Source organism: Scyliorhinus torazame, chromosome 1, assembly GCF_047496885.1.
Source record: "Scyliorhinus torazame isolate Kashiwa2021f chromosome 1, sScyTor2.1, whole genome shotgun sequence".
Classification (NCBI taxonomy): Eukaryota; Metazoa; Chordata; class Chondrichthyes; order Carcharhiniformes; family Scyliorhinidae; genus Scyliorhinus; species Scyliorhinus torazame.
In genome coordinates, this window is record NC_092707.1 from 296,853,536 (window position 1) to 296,874,567 (window position 21,032).

Genomic DNA, 21,032 nt, shown 5'->3' on the forward strand with positions numbered 1-21,032 from the left:
GCAGACATGGGGAGAGTGTACAAACTTCACACAGCAGTCATCCAAGACCGGAATTAAACCTGGGACCCTGATGCTGCGAGGCAGCAGTCTTAACCACTGTGCCGTCCTGTTGAATCTAAGAGATTAGAAGAGCTGGACATAATCAAACAGGTTCAGCTCTCTGAGTAGCCAGTAATCCCCGTTCTCAAATCGGATCATTTGATTAGAATTTGTGGGGATTACAAACTAAACATAAATCAGGCTGGCCAGGTTAATAGGAAACTAAATTTCCTGCTTCGAGGACCTCTAAGCCAAGTTGGTACAACTGCTCAGGCAGCTTCCTGCCTCAGTAATTAACACTTACTCTGGGGAAAGAGGGGGGGGTGAGGGAAAGAGGGGGGGTGAGGGAAAGAGGGGGGGTGAGGGAAAGAGGGGGGGTGAGGGAAAGAGGGGGGTGAGGGAAAGAGGGGGGTGAGGGAAAGAGGGGGGTGAGGGAAAGAGGGGGGGTGAGGGAAAGGGGGGGTGAGGGAACGAGGGGGGGTGAGGGAAAGAGGGGGGGTGAGGGAAAGAGGGGGTGAGGGAAAGAGGGGGGTGAGGGAAAGGGGGGTGAGGGAAAGGGGGGGTGAGGGAAAGAGGGGGGGTGAGGGAAAGAGGGGGGGTGAGGGAAAGAGGGGGGTGAGGGAAAGAGGGGGGGTGAGGGAAAGAGGGGGGTTGAGGGAAAGAGGGGGTGTGAGGGAAAGAGGGGGTGTGAGGGAAAGAGGGGGGGGTGAGGGAAAAAGGGGGGGTGAGGGAAAGGGGGGGGTGAGGGAAAGGAGGGTGTGAGGGAAAGGAGGGTGTGAGGGAAAGGAGAAAAAAAAAACACTTACTCTGGCAACCATTTTCAGTTAGTTGATGGTTAACTGCCACTGCCACATAAGGCAGAGTTTTACTGACCCTCAGGAGACAGAAGGGGAAGTGGGTGGGGGGGGAGCGGGGGTGTAGGTGAAGCTGAGTTGGATTGGCTCTCCAACCATGGAGGCAGCACGGTAGCATTGTGGATAGCACTATTGCTTAACAGCTCCAGGGTCCCCGGTTCGATTCCCCGCTGGGACACTGTCTGTGCGGAGTCTGCACATCCTCCCCGTGTGTGCGTGGGTTTCCTCCGGGTGCTCCGGTTTCCTCCCACAGTCCAAAGATGTGCAGGTTAGGTGGATTGGCCATGATAAATTGCCCTTAGTGTCCAAAATTGCCCATAGTGTTGGGTGGGGTTACTGGGTTATGGGGATCGGGTGGAGGTGTTGACCTTGGGTAGGGTGCTGTTTCCAAGAGCCGGTGCAGACTCGATGGGCTGAATGGCCTCCTTCGGCACTGTAAATTCTATGAAATTGTATGATAATCTATGTACTGCCTTTTAGGAATCTTACCAACAACGTGAATGGGATCAGGATCAGGCAGGCTGCCCAACCCAAGATGATGGACAGCCAATTTGGATATGCAAGGCTATTTTACCAGGCTGTTGACATTTTGCCAATAGCAGAGGAGGCTGCCTCTCAGCAAAACCTGGGGGTGGGGAGAATTGTTTTTTTAATCAATGTGTCTTTTGGCTCATTCAAGATTTTGTTCAACAAAACTAAAACCGATAAGGCAAGATTCTCGTTGAGAAAAGGTGGCACTGCCAGGGGACTGTGTCAGGGGCGGTCCCTCAGGGGATTCCCAATGTAGGGGTGTTCCCAATTTGTGCAATGGGGGTTGCTTAATGTTTGTGTGGGGGTGGTTGCCTCAATGTTTGTGTGGGGGGTCTGCCCCATTGCTTGCAGGAGGGGGGGGGCTCCATGTCCTTGGTGGGTATGGGGGGGGGGGGGTTCTTACTGACATAGATTAGGCCCGAACGCTGTGGAGCTGGCGTTGCCGGCTCTACCAGACCCCCACCTGCCAACGTGATGGTGAAAACCATGCTCCAGATTCTCTGTGCACAAAGTGCCAGTGAATCTGGCGAGAAATCTCAGCTGTGCAGCTGACGAGCTACATGTCGGTTTTCTTGTCCCAGCCAGCACTGTACACAGAATGCAAGATTCCGCCCAGTGTCTCAGACCCACCCCTCTCTCCCTCAAACTGAATGTAAAATTCAATCATATTATGTATGGCTGCTGCTATCTGGGTATGCCTTCAGTAGGAGATCATTAATTACACCCATCTCATTGCCCAATACAGGTTCAGTGTAGCCTGCTCTCTGGTTAGCTCCAGGGTACGATTCTCCGGAAAATTTCGAAGTTAATTTGTGGCGGGTGTTTTAAGGAGTTTCCTGCCTGCTCTGCCGGCGTGTTCTCCACCGCTATCCAATGACACTTAGGGCGCGATTCTCTGATCAGATTTCTCAGTCTTGTAGTGAGCGGCAATTGCCCCGAGCTTCCTGCCGCTCGGCCCAGCGAGGCCGGCAACGTTAATTGGTCTCACAGGCTTCTCACCGCAAATGAAGGCTCGCCAGCCGATTCGACCACACCACACTCACCAGCCCACCGCTCACCACGTCGAGCAGCACTTAAGCTGCACTTGCTCAGCTAACCCCAGCCAGCTCGCAACAATGGCACCCAGGAGACCGGCCCCAAGATTCTGGGACGTTGATCTGGGGAGGCTGCTAGATGCTGTGGAGGCCAGGCGGGATGGCCTGTTTCCTCGAGGGTCTAGGTGGGCCAGCCAGAGGACAGCTAGTGCTGTCTGGGATGAGGTAGCGGTGGCTGTGAGCGCTGGGAGTGTGACCAGGAGGACTGTCACCAGTGCAGAAAAAGGGGTCAATGACCTACACTAGGCAGCACAAGTGAGTAGACCACATGCCCGCCACCCCCTTCCGTGAGACAATTCAGCTCCCATGGAAGCATTCATCCCCCCTCCCCCTTCAAAACCCCCGCCCTTCCTTCACACCCCCCTCCCACCACTGTGAACCATACGTGTGGCTAACGATGCCCCCTCTGTGTCTCCTCGGGAAAAGCTCTCCCACAATCGCTGGGGGAGGGCTCAGAGTGGCAGTGGTGTGTAGGACATCACACCACCTTCAAGGAGTGGGGCAGCACGGTAGCATTGTGGATAGCACAAATGCTTCACAGCTCCAGGGTCCCAGGTTCGATTCCGGTTTGGGTCACTGTCTGTGCGGAGTCTGCACATCCTCCCCGTGTGTGCGTGGGTTTCCTCCGGGTGCTCCGGTTTCCTCCCACAGTCCAAAGATGTGCGGGTTAGGTGGATTGGCCATGCTAAATTACCCATAGTGTCCAAAATTGCCCTTAGTGTTGGGTTGGGTTACTGGGTTATGGGGATAGGGTGGAGGTGTGGACCTTAGGTAGGGTGCTCTTTCCAAGAGCCGGTGCAGACTCGATGGGCCGAATGGCCTCCTTCTGCACTGTAAATTCTATGAAACTCTATGAGTGGGCCCTGGAGATGACCGGTGTGGCTGACGACAGTCACCAACTCAGAGGCTGGAGGACACCGCAGAGGTGAGGAACCACCAGACCCCACCCGGAGGACCAGTCAAACATGAGTTGTTATTGCCTTACTGACTGACCCATCCCTCCCACTGACCACATGTCCATTCTCCCACAGGTCCTCCAGCCGACGGCGACGGCCCATCCTGGGTGGCCATGAGTCCACCTCGGAGGAGAGCTCCGAGGATGCCACCGTAATAGCCGCATCACAGCTGTCATCTCCACCCTCCACCAGCGTAGATATACTCACCTCGGTGGGATATGTTAGTGGTCGGGCTTGTTGGGCACAATCTGGTGAGCACCACACAGCTGCTGATGCACATCAGGTGGAGGCGGGAACCCCCAGATGAGGCAGCAGTCGGAGGTCTGCTGGATCCCAGGATCCAGCTCAGTCCCAGCCTGATGCTGAGTAATTCCCGCTCGCTACCACACTTAGAAATTTTTCCGGAGTATCGCGCCGTATGTATTGTTCCGTTCCCGTTTTAATTTCTTTCCCTTTCTAGATTTCTTGAATGGGGTCAAATTTCTAACACATTTTCTTTTGCATATAAAGGTTTATTTCTATTGGATCTGCCGGGACACCCATTCTTTTGAGTGGTTTGCTGATCTCTTATATTCCCTGGAAATACAGTTGATGGAGAAAGGAAAGAGACACTTTCTGAGCTATCACATCTTCCTCACTGGCTGGGATGAATACCAGGTGAGTGAGAACTCATTGCTGCACTCTTGTCCTTAATAGTACTTGTGATCCCCTTCAAAGATTAAAGTTTGCTTATGCTAACAATTAAATTCACCACAGTTATGCAAATAATTTCAATCATTTATTTTAAGCTTTAAATGGGGTGCCAGAGTACCCAATTATATTCACCTGTGTACTTTGCTCCTTGCTTTCAAAAATCTCCTCTAAATCTTGTTCTTCCAATTTGCTTTCAGTTCTTTCCATTTGTGTGCATTCACCACAAATTCATTAGAAAGCACTCTAAGATGACTCAACTCTCAAAAATGAACTAATTCTCACAAATACAGCAAAGGGTATGGGTCCTGACAATATCCCGGAAATAATACTGAAGACGTGTGCTCCAGAACTTGCCGCATCCCTAGCCAAGCTGTTCCAGTACAGCTACAACACTAGCATCTACTCAGCAATTTTTTATTTTTATTTTTCCAAAATTTAGAGTACCCAATAAATGTTTTCCAATTAAGGGGCAATTTTGTGTGGTCAATCCACCTAGCCTGCACATCTTTGGGTTGTGGGGGCGAAACCCACGCAAACACGGGGAGAATGTGGAAACTCCACACGGGTAGTGTCCCAGAGCCGGGATCGAACCTGGGACCTCGGCGCCCTGAGGCAGCAGGGCTAACCCACTGCGCCACCGTGCTGCCCACATCTACTCAGCAATGTGGAAAATTGCTCAGGTGCGTCCTGTACACAAGAAATAGGACAAATCCAACCCAGTCAATTACAGACCTATCAGTCTACTCTCCATCATCAGCCAACTGATGGATGGAGTCATCAACAGTGCTATCAAGGCACTTATCAGCAATAATCTGCTTACGGACACTCAGTTTGGGTTCCACCAGCGTCACTCAGCTACTGACCTCATTACAGTTTATATTCAAACGTGGACTAAAGAACTGAATGCCAGAGGTGAGGTGAGAGTGACTGCGCTTGACATCAAGGCAGCATTTGACTGAGTATGGCATCAAGGAGCCCCAGCTAAACTGGAATCATTGGGAATCAGGAGGAATACTCAACGCTGGTTGGAGTCATACCTGGAACAAGGAAGATGGTTGTGGTGGTTGAAGGTCAATCATCTGAGCTCCAGGACATCACTGCAGGACTTCCTCAGGGAAGTGTCCTCAACCCAACTATCTTCAGCTGCTTCATCAATGATCTCCCTTCCATCATAAAGTCAGAAATGGGGATGTTTGCAGATGACTGCACAATGTTCAGCACCATTCGCAACTCCTCAGATTATGATACAGTCCATGTCCAAATGCAGCAAGACCTGGACAATATCCAGGCTTGGGCTGACAAGCGGCAAGTTACATTTGTGCCACACAAGTGCCAGGCAATGACCATCTCCTACAAGAGGGGATCGAACCACCACCCCTTGACATTCAATGGCATTACCATCACTGAATCCCTCACAATCAACATCCTGGGGGTTACCATTGACCAGAAACTGAACTGGACTAACCATATTAATACAGTGGCAAGTCAGGCTAGGAATCCTACGGTGAGTAACTTACCTCCTGACTCCGCACAGCTTGTCCACCATCTACAAGGCACAATCAGGAGTGTATGGAATACTCTCCCCTTGCCTGAATGAGTGCAACTCCAACAACACTCAACACTATCCAGGACAAAGCAGCCTGCTTGATTGCTCCTCCTTCCATAAATATTCAAACCCCCACCACTGATGAACAGTGGCAGCCGTGTGTACCATCTACAAGATGCGCTGCAGTAACTCTCCAAGGTTCCTTAGACAACACCTTCCAAACCCACAACCACTACCATCTAGAAGGACAAAAGCAGCAGATACCTGGTAACCTCACCACCTGGAGGTTCCCCTCCAAGTCACTCACCACCCTGACTTGGTAATGACTTGGCAAAATCCTGGAACTCCCTTCCGAACAGCACAGTGGGTGTACCTACACCTCAAGGACTGCAGCGGTTCAAGAAGGCAGCTCACCACCACTTTGTGAAGGGCAATTAGGGATGGGCAATAAATGCTGACCTAACCAGCGACGCTCACATCCCATAAATGAATTTAAAATAAAATTCCTCTCCTGATATCAAGATGCACGGAAATCCCATGCCAGTCTAACCAGAATACAGCCCGCCCTCATTTAGTATTCTTTATTTGTGCCTGAAAAATAGTGTGCTAAATGAAAACATGCTAAACAAAAATCACTTTCCCGTAAGAAAGCATGTAATAATAAGGGTTACGATCCTGACCTGCAATTTTTAGATTAAATACCTATTTTTTGTAGTTATTTTATGTATTTAATGCATTTTATGTATTAATAAAGTCGCCATAGTCCCAGATGACCATAGGCTGCTGTCCCCTTTGAGGGGGAGAGCTGACTGGTGGTGATTTAACCTGAGGATCTCCACACCTCGGGCGAGGGGCAAGGCTGAGAAGGCGGGACCTTCATGAATAACCTCAGCCATTACAGGAAATGAACCCGCGCTGTTGGCCTCACTCTGCATTACAAAGTAGCTGTATTAATGTATTAAACACAGAAACATACAAGTAAGTTTAAAAAAGTCATGAAATGTTTTTATTGGCATTGTACAGTACTGTACAGTATGTTGGAGATTTAAGATTAATTGACTGAGGTATAGAAGATTCATTGCTATCTGACCCAATAACTACAACTGGAGGAGCTGATGGAGGGAGAGCTACGGAGAGGCTATGGTGCTTGAAATTGATGGTTGGCTTTTCTAGTTGAGTGAGTGCATAGAAGACTCATTGCTATATAACTTGGTGGCCATAATTCATGGAGCTGGTAGAGGGAGAGCTGATGCAGATGTTTAGGTGCTTGGAGCTCATGGCTGACTTTTCTTGAAAACTGGTCGTCCTAGTCTGCTTGGAAAATTTCTGCCTCTCCCCGCAGATTAGTCTGAAATATTTAATGGAATTATCCAAGTCAAGGTAAACATTGGAACAGTAATTTACCATGGGATCCATATCATTAATGATAGATTGCACAAAACAACCTGCTTAATTTCTTCATTATGATTTGAAAAATTCCTTCTGTTTCTTCATTGTCTTCATCATCATCATCTTCCCCCAAACTTATTTCATCTTCTTCAATTCCATCAGATCTTCATCTGATAATTTTGCATTATGAGATTCCATCAATTCCTCCACAGCACCTGCATCAACTTCTTCAAAACCCACTTTGTGTGAAAAGTTAATAATCACATTTATATTGGCTGCAGTTTCACGTGAAGTAAACACATGAAAAAGTTAGCAAAGATCACAGCTGAAACAGAAACAGGGAAGCTTCTCCGCCAAACTGCAGAACACCGGAATCGGGAAACTGGCTATTCGCCTGCAGAAGTCAGCGCTACTCGAATCTAAAATTGCAATGGTTACAATTTTCAATCATCTACTCCTCATGAATCAAAGACCATTTCATATACTTTTTTAAAATTACTTACTGATGCACGATCAATGACCTGTGTGGAATATAAGGAAAGTAGGAAGGAACTTAAGTAAGGAGTCAGGAGGGCTAGAAGGGGTCACGAAAAGTCATTGGCATATAAGGTTAAGGAAAATCCCAAGGCTTTTTACACGTACATAAAAAGCAAGAGGGTAGCCAGGGAAAGGGTTGGCCCACTGAAGGATAGGCAAGGGAATCTATGTGTGGAGCCAGAGGAAATGGGCGAGGTACGAAATGAATACTTTGCATCAGTATTCACCAAAGAGAAGGAATTGGTAGATGCTGAGTCTGGAGAACGGTGTGTAGATAGCCTGGGTCACATTGAGATCCAAAAAGACGAGGTGTCGGGCGTCTTGAAAAATATTACGGTAGATAAGTCCCCAGGGCCTGATGGGATCTACCCGAGAATAGTGAAGGAGGCTAGAGAGGAAATTGCTGAGGCCTTGACAAAAATCTTTGGATCCTCACTGTCTTCAGGTGATGTCCCGGAGGACTGGAGAATAGCCGATGTAGTTCCTCTGTTTAAGAAGGATGGCAAGGATAATCCAGGGAACTACAGGCCGGGGAGCCTTACGTCAGTGGTAGGGAAATTACTGGAGAGAATTTTTTGAGACAGGATCTACTCCCATTTGGAAGCAAATGGACGTATTAGTGCGAGGCAGCATGGTTTTGTGAAGGGGAGGTCGTGTCTCACTAACTTGATAGAGTTTTTCAAGGAGGTCACAAAGATGATTGATGCAGGTAGGGCAGTGGATGTTGTCTATATGGACTTCAGTAAGGCCTTTGACAAGGTCCCTCATGGAAGACTAGTACAAAAGGTGAAGTCACATGGGATCAGGGGTGAGCTGGTAAGGTAGATACAGAACTGGCTAGGTCATAGAAGGCAGAGAGTAGCAATGGAAGGGTGCTTTTCTAATTGGAGGGCTGTGACCAGTGGTGTTCCACAGGGATCAGTGCTGGGACCTTTGCTGTTTGTAGTATATATAAATGATTTGGAGGAAAATGTAACTGGTCTGATTAGTAAGTTTGCAGACAAAACAAAGGTTAGTGGAATTGCGGATAGCGATGAGGACTGTCAGAGGATACAGCAGGATTTAGATTGTTTGGAGACCTGGGCGGAGAGATGGCAGATGGAGTTTAATCCGGACAAATGTGAGGTAATGCATTTTGGAAGGTCTAATGCAGGTAGGGAATATACAGTGAATGGTAGAACCCTCAAGAGTATTGAAAGTCAGAGAGATCTAGGTGTACAGATCCACAGGTCACTAAAAGGGGCAACACAGGTGGAGAAGGTAGTCAAGAAGGCATACGGCATGCTTGCCTTCATTGGCCGGGGCATTGGGTATAAGAATTGGCAAGTCATGTTGCAGCTGTATAGAACCGTAGTTAGGCCACACTTGGAGTATAGTGTTCAATTCTGGTTGCCACACTACCAGAAGGGGATGTGTGGACTTTAGAGAGGGTGCAGAAGAGATTTACCAGAATGTTGCCTGGTATGGAGGGCATTAGCTATGAGGAGCGGTTGAATAAACTCGGTTTGTTCTCACTGGAACGAGGGAGGTTGAGGGGCGACCTGATAGAGGTCTACAAAATTATGAGGGGCATAGACAGAGTGGATAGTCAGAGGCTTTTCCCCAGGGTAGAGGGGTCAATTACTAGGGGGCATAGGTTTAAGGTGAGAGGGGCAAGGTTTAGAGTAGATGTACGAGGCAAGTTTTTTACACAGAGGGTAGTGGGTGCCTGGAACTCACTACCGGAGGAGGTGGTGGAAGCAGGGACGATAGTGACATTTAAGGGGCATCTTGACAAATACATGAATAGGATGGGAATAGAGGGATACGGACCCAGGAAGTGTAGAAGATTGTAGTTTAGTCGGGCAGCATGGTCGGCACGGGCTTGGAGGGCCGAAGGGCCTGTTCCTGCACTGTACATTTCTTTGTTCTTTGTTCTTTGAGGTAGTAGTCCAACTGAAGGCTGTAATAAGCTAGATGTTTCCCCCAGCAGCTCAGGTACAGAATTAAGGCTGCTGGGGCGGCACGGGCTCTTATACCCCGCCTAGCAGGCTACATCTGAACCAATAGAAAGCATACAGTTTCCACCAATGGTGGAAACTCCAGCCTATCAGGTACCATAATACCTCTACTACCACATTCACCACCTGTTAAAAAAAAGAGTCCAGCAGGGGTGGTGGCCTGATACTACAAACATGGCAACGTGGTAGAATTAGTTATGGAGGTACCGTAATACCTCAGTACAGCGTTGTGTAACTATTTATAATTATGATAGCTATTTACAATTGATGATTTAAATTTACAGTTTACAATGAAGCAATCAGTCGATCGGGGGCCCTGGTCGTCCTCTGTGATCGTCGGAGCTTCGGTGGTGACTCCAGTGGAGGCTTGGGCGTCTGTGACTCCGGGAGCGTGGCTTCGATCTCCATGGCAGCTTCGGCACCCCTAATGGGGTGCTGGTGGGGAAAACGGTTGACCTGGGAAGGGAGCGCCTGCGGGGTGCATCGGTGGATGGGGGGGCCTAGATGGGGCCGGCGGAAGGGCCCATCCTCCTGTAAGGTGCCCTGGTGGAGGGGAGGGTGGGACTTGTGGCTGGGGTATGCGTGGGGCTCCGGCGGGCGCCAGGTCTCGTAGGGAGACCGTATCTTGTCGGCCGTCGGAGTACGCCACGTAGGCGTACTGGGGGTTAGCGTGGAGAAGATGGACCCTCTCGACCAACGGGTCCGACTTGTGCGCCCGCACGTGTTTTCGGAGCAGGATGGGTCCGGGTGCTGCCAGCCAGGTCGGGAGCGAGGTCCCAGAGGAGGACTTCCTGGGAAAGACAAGGAGATGTTTGTGAGGTGTCTGGTTGGTGGTGATACAAAGCAGTGACCGGATGGAGTAGAGAGCATCCGGCAGGACTTCATGCCAGCGGGAGACTGGGATATTCCTGGACCGTAGGGCCAGTAGGACGGTCTTCCAGACCGTTCCGTTCTCCCTCTCTACCTGTCCGTTACCCCGAGGGTTGTAACTTGTCGTCCTGCTCGAGGCGATGCCCTTGCTGAGCAGGAATTGACGCAGTTTGTCGCTCATAAAGGAGGACCCCCTATCACTATGTATGTAAGCGGGGAACCTGAAAAATGCAAAGATGCTATGGAGGGCCTTGATGACGGTGGTTGCGGTCATGTCGGGGCAGGGGATGGCGAATGGGAACCGGGAGTACGCGTCAATCACGTGTTGCGGTCGGTGGAGGGGAGTGGGCCTTTGAAGTCCATGCTGAGGCGTTCAAAGGGACGGGAAGCCTTTATCAGGTGCGCTTTCTCTGGCCGGTAGAAGTGCAGTTTGCACTCCGCGCAGATTTGGCAGTCCCTGGTGGCTGTCCTGACCTCCTCGATGGAGTAGGGCAGGTTGCGGGTCTTGACAAAATGGAAAAAGTGAGTGACCCCCGGGTGGCAGAGGTCCTTGTGGAGGGTTCGGTGGCGGTCCACTTGTGCGGTGGCACGTGTGCCGCGGGACAGGGCGTCAGGAGGCTCATTTAGCTTCCCGGGGCGATACAAGATCTCGTAGTTGTCGGTGGAGAGTTTGATCCTCCACCGCAAGATCTTGTCGTTTTTTATCTTGCCCCGCTGTGCATTATCGAACATGAAGGCAACCGACCGTTGGTCAGTGAGGAGAGTGAATCTCCTGCCGGCTAGGTAATGCCTCCAATGTCGCACAGCGTCTACTATGGCCTGGGCCTCCTTTTCGACTGAGGAGTGGCGGATTTCGGAAGCATGGAGAGTACGTGAGAAGAAGGCCACGGGTCTGCCCGCTTGGTTGAGAGTGGCCGCCAGAGCTACGTCAGACGCTTTGCTCTCGATCTGGAAGAGGAGGGACTCGTTGATGGTGTGCATCGTGGCCTTTGCAATGTCTGCTTTGAAGCGGCTGAAGGCCTGGCAGGCCTCTATCAACAGGGCCAGTTCATCCCTCCTCATCCAAGGCATAACAATTTGGAGGTAACCTAGCCGGACAGTAACAAATTGGAGCACATGTCTGGATTGTAACAAATTGAGGAGTCTTGCCTGGGTTAACAAATTTGGGGAATCACACCTGGGGGCCGGTTGTAAATGTGGCTGCAATTGGAAATTGAACGTGCAGCAGGTTATCCGTCTGAATCAGAATTCTGCTGTGCTGTGCTCTGGTGCTGTAATGTCCATGCTACCACTTAACTGAGTATAATATCACCATGGTTCAATGAGAAGTGCAGGGGTGCATGCCAAGAGCAGCACCAGGCATATTTAAAAATGAGGTGCCAACATGGTGAAGCTGCAATGCAAGACTAGATGCGTGCTAAGCAATAAAAGCGGCATGCAGTAGACAGAGCCAAGCGACCCACAACCAATGGATCAGATCAAATCTCTGCTGTCTAGCCACATCCAATCGTGATCAGTGGTGAACAATTAGACAACTAACCAAAGGAGGAAGTTCCACAAACATCCCCATCCACAATGGCTGTGGAGCCCAGTATATCAGTGCAAAAGACATTTGTAACCCTCCTCAGTCATCACAGATGCCAGTCATCAACCAATTTGACTTACTCCATGTGACATCAAGAAATGGCTGAAGGAATTGGATGCAACAAAGTCTAAGATTCCTGACAATGGCAGTATTGTAGTATGGAAGGCGAGTGCTCCAAAACTAGCCACAACCTTCGCCATGTTGGCCCAGTCCAGCTACAAAACTAACAAATATCCACAAAAGCAGGACAAATCCAATATGCCTAATTACCACCCCAGCAGTCTATTCTAAATCATCAACAAAGGGTCATTGACAGTGATACCAGGCATTGCTTGCCCAGCAACAACCTGCTCACCAATGCCCACCTTGGGTTCTGCCAGGGCCAGACCCCACTACAGCTATGATCCAAACATGGACAAAAGAGCTGAAATCAGTGGCAAGGCAGTATTTGACCAAGTGTGGCATCAAGGGGCCCTGGTAAAATTGAAGTCAATGGGAATCGGGAAAAACTCTTCACTGATTGGAGTCATACCTAGCATAATGGAAGATGGTTGTGGTTTAATTTCATTTCAGCCCCAGTGCCTTGTAGTGTCCGAGGCCCAACGATTTTCAGCTACTTCATCAATGACCTTCCTTTAATCATAAAGTCATAAAATTCTTGATTCCCCAGCTATCGAAGTGGGCTGTATTAGCAAGCAACAAGACCTGGACAACGGTCAGGCTTATGCTGATAATTAGTAAGTAACATTCACCAAACACAAGTGCCAGGCAGTGACCATCTCCAACATTCAATGGCATTATGTCACTGAATACCCCCAGCATAATGCTGGGGGTTACCGTCGACTATAAATTCAACTGGACCAGCCTATCATGGCTACAACAGACGGTTAGAAGCTGGGAATCCTACAGCGAGTAACTCACCTCCTAACTCCCCAAAGGCTGTCCGCCACCTACAAGGCACAAGTCAGGTGTGTGATGGAACACTCTCCACTTGCCTGGTTGAGTGCCGCTCCAACAACACTCAAGAAGATTGACAGTGAAACTTCGATCCAGACAGAACTGTGGGAGCACCTACACCAGATGGACTGCAATGGTACAAGAAGACAGCTCACCCCCACCTACTCAAGGGCATTTAGCGTGGTCAACAAATGCAGACTTTGCCAGCAAGACTCACAGCCCAGAAACAAATATGTAAAAAATACTACTGATGCAACTGAATGTATATTATTTCATTACCTAGTACATAACAGTGGATTGTATTGCTTAGTACTGTTTTAAGATTTCTTTTTGCCAATGAAGGAGTTGAGAAATAGTTTACAACATAATTTGCAACACTAAAGACTTTTAGCAATTGCACTAATGACAGACTGGCAGTTGTTTTTCCACAGGCTGCTCACATTGCCTTGCATTATGAAGAGAACAAAGATGTTATCACTGGGTTGAAACAGAAGACATTCTATGGCAGGCCAAATTGGAACAAGGAGTTCAAACGCATAGCTGATCATCATCCTGGGTAAGGCTTTTGATGCTTCAATTTGTGGTTAAGTCATCAGACATTAATGTATTTTTATAAAAGGTTTGGACTACAGTCCATAATTTATCTTTTATTATAATGTATTTTATTACAAACATGTATTAAAACAGATTACAGCGAATAAACACCCCGGGAAACATACTTCCCAGCAATCAACACAGTTTGTACAGATTTTTCCCCTTTTTCACCCCCCCCGCGGCGCCGAACAGCCCCTCAAACACGGTCACAAACATCCTCCACATATCCCCAAACCCCTCTGAAAAGCCCCTTAACTCATACTTTATCTTCTCTAACCACAGGAAGTCGTACAGGTCACCCAACTAAACCACTACCCCTGGTGGCGATGCCGACCGCCACTCCAGCAAAATTCGTCACCGTGCAATCAGAGAGGCGAAGGCCACGACATTGGCCTTCCTCCTCTCCATGAGCTCCGGCTTCTCTGAAACCCCAAATATCGCCACCAATGGGTCCGGGTCCACTCCCTCCTCCACGATTCTGGCAAAGACCGCGAACAATCCCGCCCAGAATCTTCCCAGTGTTTCGCAACCCCAAAACATGTGCACGTGGTTCGCTGACCCCCGCCCACACCTCTCACACTCATCTGCTACCCCTTGAAAGAACCCATTCATTCTCGCCCGAGTCATATGCACCCTGTGCACCACGTTAAACTGTAGCAGGCTCATCCTTGCACAAGAGGAGGTCCCGTTTACCCTTCGCAGTGCCTCACTCCATACTCCCCAATTAATCTCCCCTCCCAACTCCGCTTCCCATTTCTCCTTGATCTTCACCACCCGCTCACCTCCCTGCTCCTCCTGCCACTTATATATATCCCCAATTCTTCCCTCCCCTTCCACATCCGGAAGCAGCAGTCGCTCCAGCAGGGTGTATCCCGGCAACCTAGGGAACCCCCTCCAGACCTTTCGCGCAAAGTCCCTAACCTGCAGATACCTGAACTCACTCCCCCTCGGCAGCTCTATCCTCTCCCTTAGCGCCTCCAGACTGACGAACCCTTCCTCCAAATTCAGATCCCTCACCTTGACTAACCCCACTTCCCTCCACCTCCTGTATACACTACCCATCCCCCCCGGCTCAAACCCATGATTCTCGCACAGCGGCGTTAGCACCGACATCCCTTCCACCCTAAAATGCCTCCTCAGCTGATTCCATATCTTCACCGTGGACTGCACCACTGGGCTCCCTGAATACCTACTCGGAGCCATTGGCAATGCTGCCGTCACAATAGCCCTCAAACTAGACCCCTTACAAGATTCCTCCTCCATCCTAACCCATTCTACCCCTTCTCCTTCCCACCACCGCCACATTGCCCATAGTTTACCTTAACGACATGTCAGAGAGTTTGGGGCTCAACCAAATTAGTCCAAATTATAAATTAATCTGGACTTGGACCAGTAGAGTGACACGAACAAACTCCTATGAGATCTCAGTCTTACTTGGCCACATGTCTGAAGCCGTGTGAGGTGGAGAGCAGTTCTATTTGGTGCAGGATGAAATAAAAAGGTTAGTGTCTGAGCTACAATGCGGCAACATGCTGCAACCAAGAGTACTGTTGGTTGTTGACTGGGATCAGAATCATACAGTGTAGAAGAGACTCTTCGGCCTACGAGTCTGCACTGACACGTGAAAAACACCTGACCTACCTACCTAATCCCATTTACCAGCACTTGGCCCATTGCCTTGCATGTTATGACATGTCAAGTGCTCATCCCCAGGTACTCTTTAAAGGATGTGAGGCAAACTGCCTCTACCATCCTCCGAGACAATTGCCACCACCCTCAAATCCCCCCTAAACCTCCTGTCCCTCGAACCTGTGTCCCCTTGTGACTGACCCTTCAACTAAGGGAACAGCTGCTTCCTATCCACCCTGTCCTTGCCCCTCATAATCTTGTACATCTCGATCAGGTCAGCCCTCAGTCTTCTTTGCTCCATTGGAAACAACCCTAACTTATCCAACCTCTCTTCGTAACTTAAATGTTACATCCCAAGCAAAGTTCTGGTGAATCTCCTCTGCACCCACTCCAGTGTAATCACACCCTTCCTATAATGTGGAGACGAGAACTGCACACAGTACTCCAACTTTAAATGACGAATAATAATAATAATCACTTATTGTCACAAGTAGACTTCAATGAACTTACTGTGAAAAGTCCCTAGTCCCCACATTCCGGCGCCTGTTCGGGGAGGCTGGAACGTGAATTGAACCCTTTCTGTTGGCATTGTTCTGCATTACAAGCCAGCTGTTTAGCCCACTGTGCTAAACCAGCCCCTATATAATAGGGGACCCAGCACAGATCCCTGTGGTACATCACGGACACTGGCCTCTAGTCACTAAAGCAGCCATCTGTCATCACCCTCTGTCTTCTACAACTAAGTCAAGTTTGAATCCACCTTATCAAATTACCCTGTTACCGATGTGCATTTACCTTCTTTATAAGTCTCACATGGGTCCTTGTCAAACACTTTGCTGAAATCCATACAAACTACATCAACTACACTACCCTCACCTACACGCCTGCGCCGGGATTCTCTGACCCCCCACCGGGTCGGAGAATCCCCGGGGGAGGCGCGAATCCTGCCCCGCCGCACCAACTCCAGCTGCCCTATTCTCCGGCGCCGTTATTCGGGGGTCGGCGGGATTCCTGCCACGCTGGTCGGGGGCCGTTGACAGCGGCCCCCCCCGGCGATTTCCGGGCCCCGATGAGTCGAGTGGCCGTCCAGTTTTGGCCAGTCCCGCCAGCGTGAATTACTCACCTCACGTACGGCGGGACCTGGCAGGTATGTGTGCGCGGGTGGTCCTGGGGTGGACATGGGGGGATCCGGCCCTGGGGGTGGCCCCCACGGTGGCCTGGCCCGCGATCAGGGCTGGTTCTGTGGGGGGCCTTCTTTCCTCTGCATCGGGCCCCTGTAGGGGTCCGCCATATTGCCCGGGGGTCGGCGCGGAGAAGAGATCCCCCGCACATGTGCAGAAATACGCCGGCCGGTCCTCGCATGCGCGAGATGACGCTGGCCGTTCCGCGCATGCACGAACTCGCGCCGGCCCTTCGCCGCCGGCAGGAGCGGCACCAGCCGCTCCGGCATCAAACTAGCCCCCGAAAACCTGGAGAATTCCTCACTTTCGGGGGCTGTTGACGCCGGAGTGATTGCCGCCGGTTTTGCCGCCGGCGTGGGGACATAGCCCCTTTGTCGCAGAATCCCGCCCCTGGTCACCACCTCAAAAAAATCAATCAAATTTGTTCGGCATGACCTCCCCCTGACAAAGCCATGCTGACTACTCCTGATCAAACCTTGCCTCTCCAAGTGGAGATAGATTCTCTCCTTCAAAGGTTTCTCCCAATAGTTTCCCTACCACTGATGTTAGACTCACTGGTCTGTAGTTCCCTGGCTTATCTCGACAACCCTTCTTAAATAGTGGGACCACATTAGCTGTTCTCCAGTCCTCTGGAACCTGCCCTGTGGCCAGAAAGGAATTAAAAATTCCTGGGACACAATTCATCCGGACCTGGAGATTTGTCCACTTTTACGCCTGCCAACACCTCCAATACCTTGTCACTCCCTATGTTAATTTACTCAAAGAACCTCTCGGTCTTTCTCCCTTAGTTCCATACCTACATCCTCATTCTCTTGGGTGAAGATGGATGTGATGTTGTCGTAGAACACCCTACCAATGTACTCTAACTCTAACCACAGATCACTCTCTGGCCCCTAATGGGCCCTACTCTTTCTCTGGTTATCCTCTTCCCATTGATATACTTATAGAATACCTTGGGATTTTCCCTCCTTTCACCAGCCAGAGCTTCCTCAGATCCCCAGGGTGGATAGGGAACAGCTGTTCCCCTTAGTTGAAGGGTCAGTTACAAGGGGTCACAAGTTCAAGGTGAGGGGCAGGAGGTTTAGGGGAGTTTGAGGAAAAGCTTTTCTACCCAAAGGGTGGTGTTGGTCTGGAATGCACTGCCTGGGAGGGTGGTAGGGGTGGTTGCCATGCATCCTTTAAAAAGTACCTGGATGATCACTTGGCACATCATAACATTCAAGGCTATGGGCAAGTACTGGCAAATGGGATTAGGTAGATAGGTCAAGTGTTTTTCAGGCATCGCTGTAGACTCGATGGGTCAAAGGGCCTCTTCTGCACTGTATTATTCCGTGACTCCTGCCTTCATCTGATGTGCATCAGTAACTGTGTGGTGCTCACCAGGTTGTGTCACAGAAGCCTGTCCACTAATGTCTCTCACTGAGGTGTGTGTCTCTGTGCTGGTGGAAGGTGGGGGTGATAGCTGTGACACCTCGATGGTGGTCTCCTCGGAGCTCTCCTCCAAGGTGGATTCTTGGGTGGGGGGGGGGAAACGACTCTGGATGGCCCAGCCCCATCAGGTGGAGATCGTGCGAGACAATGAACATGTGGTCATGAGAGGGAAGGATCATTTTGTTTGACATGAACTTGAGACAAGTCATCTGGGTGAATCCTCACATCTGTGGTGCAGGCCAACCTCGTCGTTAGTGACTGTTCTCGTCTAGGTCAACCCCACAATTTCCAGGGACTGTTCCTCACAGGGAGTGAGGACTCGAATCTCTGTGCTCCACCGCCCCAACTCCTCCACCCCCGCCTTGCCCATTTCCCGCTTATTATACGCTATCTTCTCCTGCAGGGTCAAAGAGAGGGCATTGTGAGCCGCTCGCCTGATGGGTAGGGGAGGGGTCTATAGCAGGTGGCAGGTGTGGGCATTGCATGTGGACATGAAGGGGTTGTGCTGGTGGGAGCCAGTGGGTGCTGAACAGCAAGCATGAAGAGCAAGCAAGCCCTCGCATAAAGGGTTGCAATCAAAGTGCACGACTCCTCATTGCAAGAAACTGCTGATATCTGTAAGACCATAAGACGCAGGAGCAGAAGTAGGCCATTCAGCCCATTGAGTCTGCTCCATCTTTCAGTGGGATCATGACTGATCTGATATGATAATCCTCAACTCCACTTTCCTGCCATATCCCCATAACTCTTTATTCCCTTACCGATTAAAAATGTGTCTGCCTCAGCCTTGAATATATTTAATGACCTGGTTTCTACAGCCATCTGTGGTAAAGAATTCAACAGATTCACTACCTTGTGAGAGAATAAATTCCTCCTCATTTCTGCCTTAAATGTCCTAACCCTTACTTTGAGATTATGCCCTCTACTCCTACACACTCTCACAGGGAAACAACCTCTCAGCATCTACCCTGTCAAGACCCCTGATATATGTCTCAATAAAGTCGCTTCTTATTCTTCTCAACTCCAATGACTAGAGGCCCAACCTACTAAACCTCTCCTTATAAAAATATCCCTCCATACCTGGGATCAATCTCATGAACCTTCTCTGGACTGCCTCCAATACCAATATATCTTTCCTTAGATAAGGGGACCAAAAATGTTCACAGTATTCCAGGTGTGGTCTAACTAGTGCCTTGTACAGTTTTAGAAACATGCAATTTGTCTTCCCAATTACTTGCTGAACCTGCATGCCAGTATTTTGTGATTTATGCACAAGGACCCCCAAATCTCTCTGTGCTGCAGCTTTCTGCAGTCTTCTTCCATTAAATAATATTCTGCTTCTTTATTCTTCCTACCAAAGTGCAGAACTTCACATTTTCCAACAATATATTTCAACTGTCAAGTTCTTGCCCACTCACTTAACCTATTTCCCTCTGTGAACTCTTTGGGTCATCCTCACTATTTGCCTTCCCAGATATTTTTCTGTAATCCGCAAACTTAGCAATAGTACATCCACTTCACTCATGTAAGTCATTAATATTACTCCATATTCCATATACATAGAATCACTACAGTGCAGAAGGAAGCCATTCAGTTCATCGAGTCTGCACCAACCCTCTGAAAGAGCACCCTACCAAGGCCCACTACCCCGTCCTATCCCCATAACCCCACCTAACCTGCACATCTTTTGACATTAAGGGGCAGTTTTAGCATGGGCAATCCACCTAACCTGCACATCTTTGGACTAATATCTATTGTAAATAATTGTGGCCCCATCACTGAAGCCTGTGGCACTCCACTAGTTGCAGCTTACATCCTGAAAATGTCCCTCTTATCCTAACTCTCTGTCTTCTACTAGTTAGCCAATCTTCTTTCCATGCTAATATACTATCCTCAACACCATGGCTGTTATTAAGCAACCTTTTGTGCGATACCTTATCGAGCGCTGTTTGGAAATCCAAACATATTCCTCAATCTATCCTGCTCATTACCACCTCAAAGAATTCTAATACAGGCATGATTTCCCCTTCATTGGCCATGCTGACTCTGCTTGAGTATATTGTGTATTTCTAAATGTTCTGTAATGGACATTTTCCCAAAGACAGATGTTAAGCTAACTGGGCTATAGTTGCCTGTTTTGTTTTCTTCCATTTTGATTAAGTGTGTTATATAGGCAGTTTTCCAATCCTCTGGGACTTTTCCAGCATTTAAGGATTCTTGGAAGATTACTACCAATGCCTCCACTATCTCTGTAACTACTTCCTTTAATATTCCGGAATGCAATCCATCAGGTCCGGGGATCTATCGGTCTTTAGCACCATTAGTTTCCCTAGTACATTTTCTTTAGTTAATGTATTTATTTTCTTCCCCCTCCCACCTCAACTTTTGCCCCTTAATTACTTAGTATTTTTGGAATGTTACTAAAGTCTTCCGCTGTGAAGACTGACGCAAAGCATTTATTTAACTCCTCCACCATTTCCTGGTTCCCCATTATTATTGACCAGTCTCATTCTCTGTGTGGCCTATGTTCACTTTGGCCTCTCTTTTCCTTTTTATATATTTAAAGAAGCTCTTACTGTCAATTTATATATTACCTGCTAGTTTATCCTCATAGTTGATCTTCTCCCTTTATTTTTTGATAATCTTTTGTTGGTTTTTAAAACTTTCCTAATCCTCTGGCTTAGTACAAAATTTTGCCACATTGTATGTTTTTACTTTCAGTTTAGTACTAACCTTAACTTCTTTGGTTAACCACGGTTGATTTATCGCCTTCCTAGAATCCTTCTTCTCTCACTAGGATATGGTGGACAGCACAGTCGCACAGTGGGTAGCACTGTTGCTTCACAACTCCAGGATCCCATGTTCGATTCCCGGCTTGGGTCACTGTCTGTGCGGCGTCTGCACGTTCTTCCTGTGTCTGCATGGGTTTCCTCCGGGTGCTCCGGTTTCCTCCCAAAAGTCCCGAAATTCGTGCTGTTAGGTAATTTGGACATTCTGGATTCTCCCTGTGTACCCGAACAGGGGCCGGAATGTGGTGACTTGGGGCATTTCACAGTAACTTCATTGCAGTGTTAATGTATGCCTACTTGTGACAATAAAGATTATTATTATCTCCCTCATGAGTCATGAACTATTTTCAGAAATAT

General features: G+C 49.0%; 1 protein-coding gene across 1 annotated transcript in view; it reads left to right on the top strand.

The window, feature by feature from the left end:
- The window catches only part of LOC140422708 (NADPH oxidase 3-like), a 112,090-nt gene that overhangs the window by 81,950 nt on the left and 9,108 nt on the right, over window positions 1–21,032 (top strand). Inside the window, exons 11-12 of the mRNA XM_072507671.1 lie at window positions 3,985–4,131; window positions 13,483–13,607. Coding sequence (XP_072363772.1) covers window positions 3,985–4,131; window positions 13,483–13,607 — 272 coding nt within the window. The remainder of the gene's footprint in view (window positions 1–3,984; window positions 4,132–13,482; window positions 13,608–21,032) is intronic.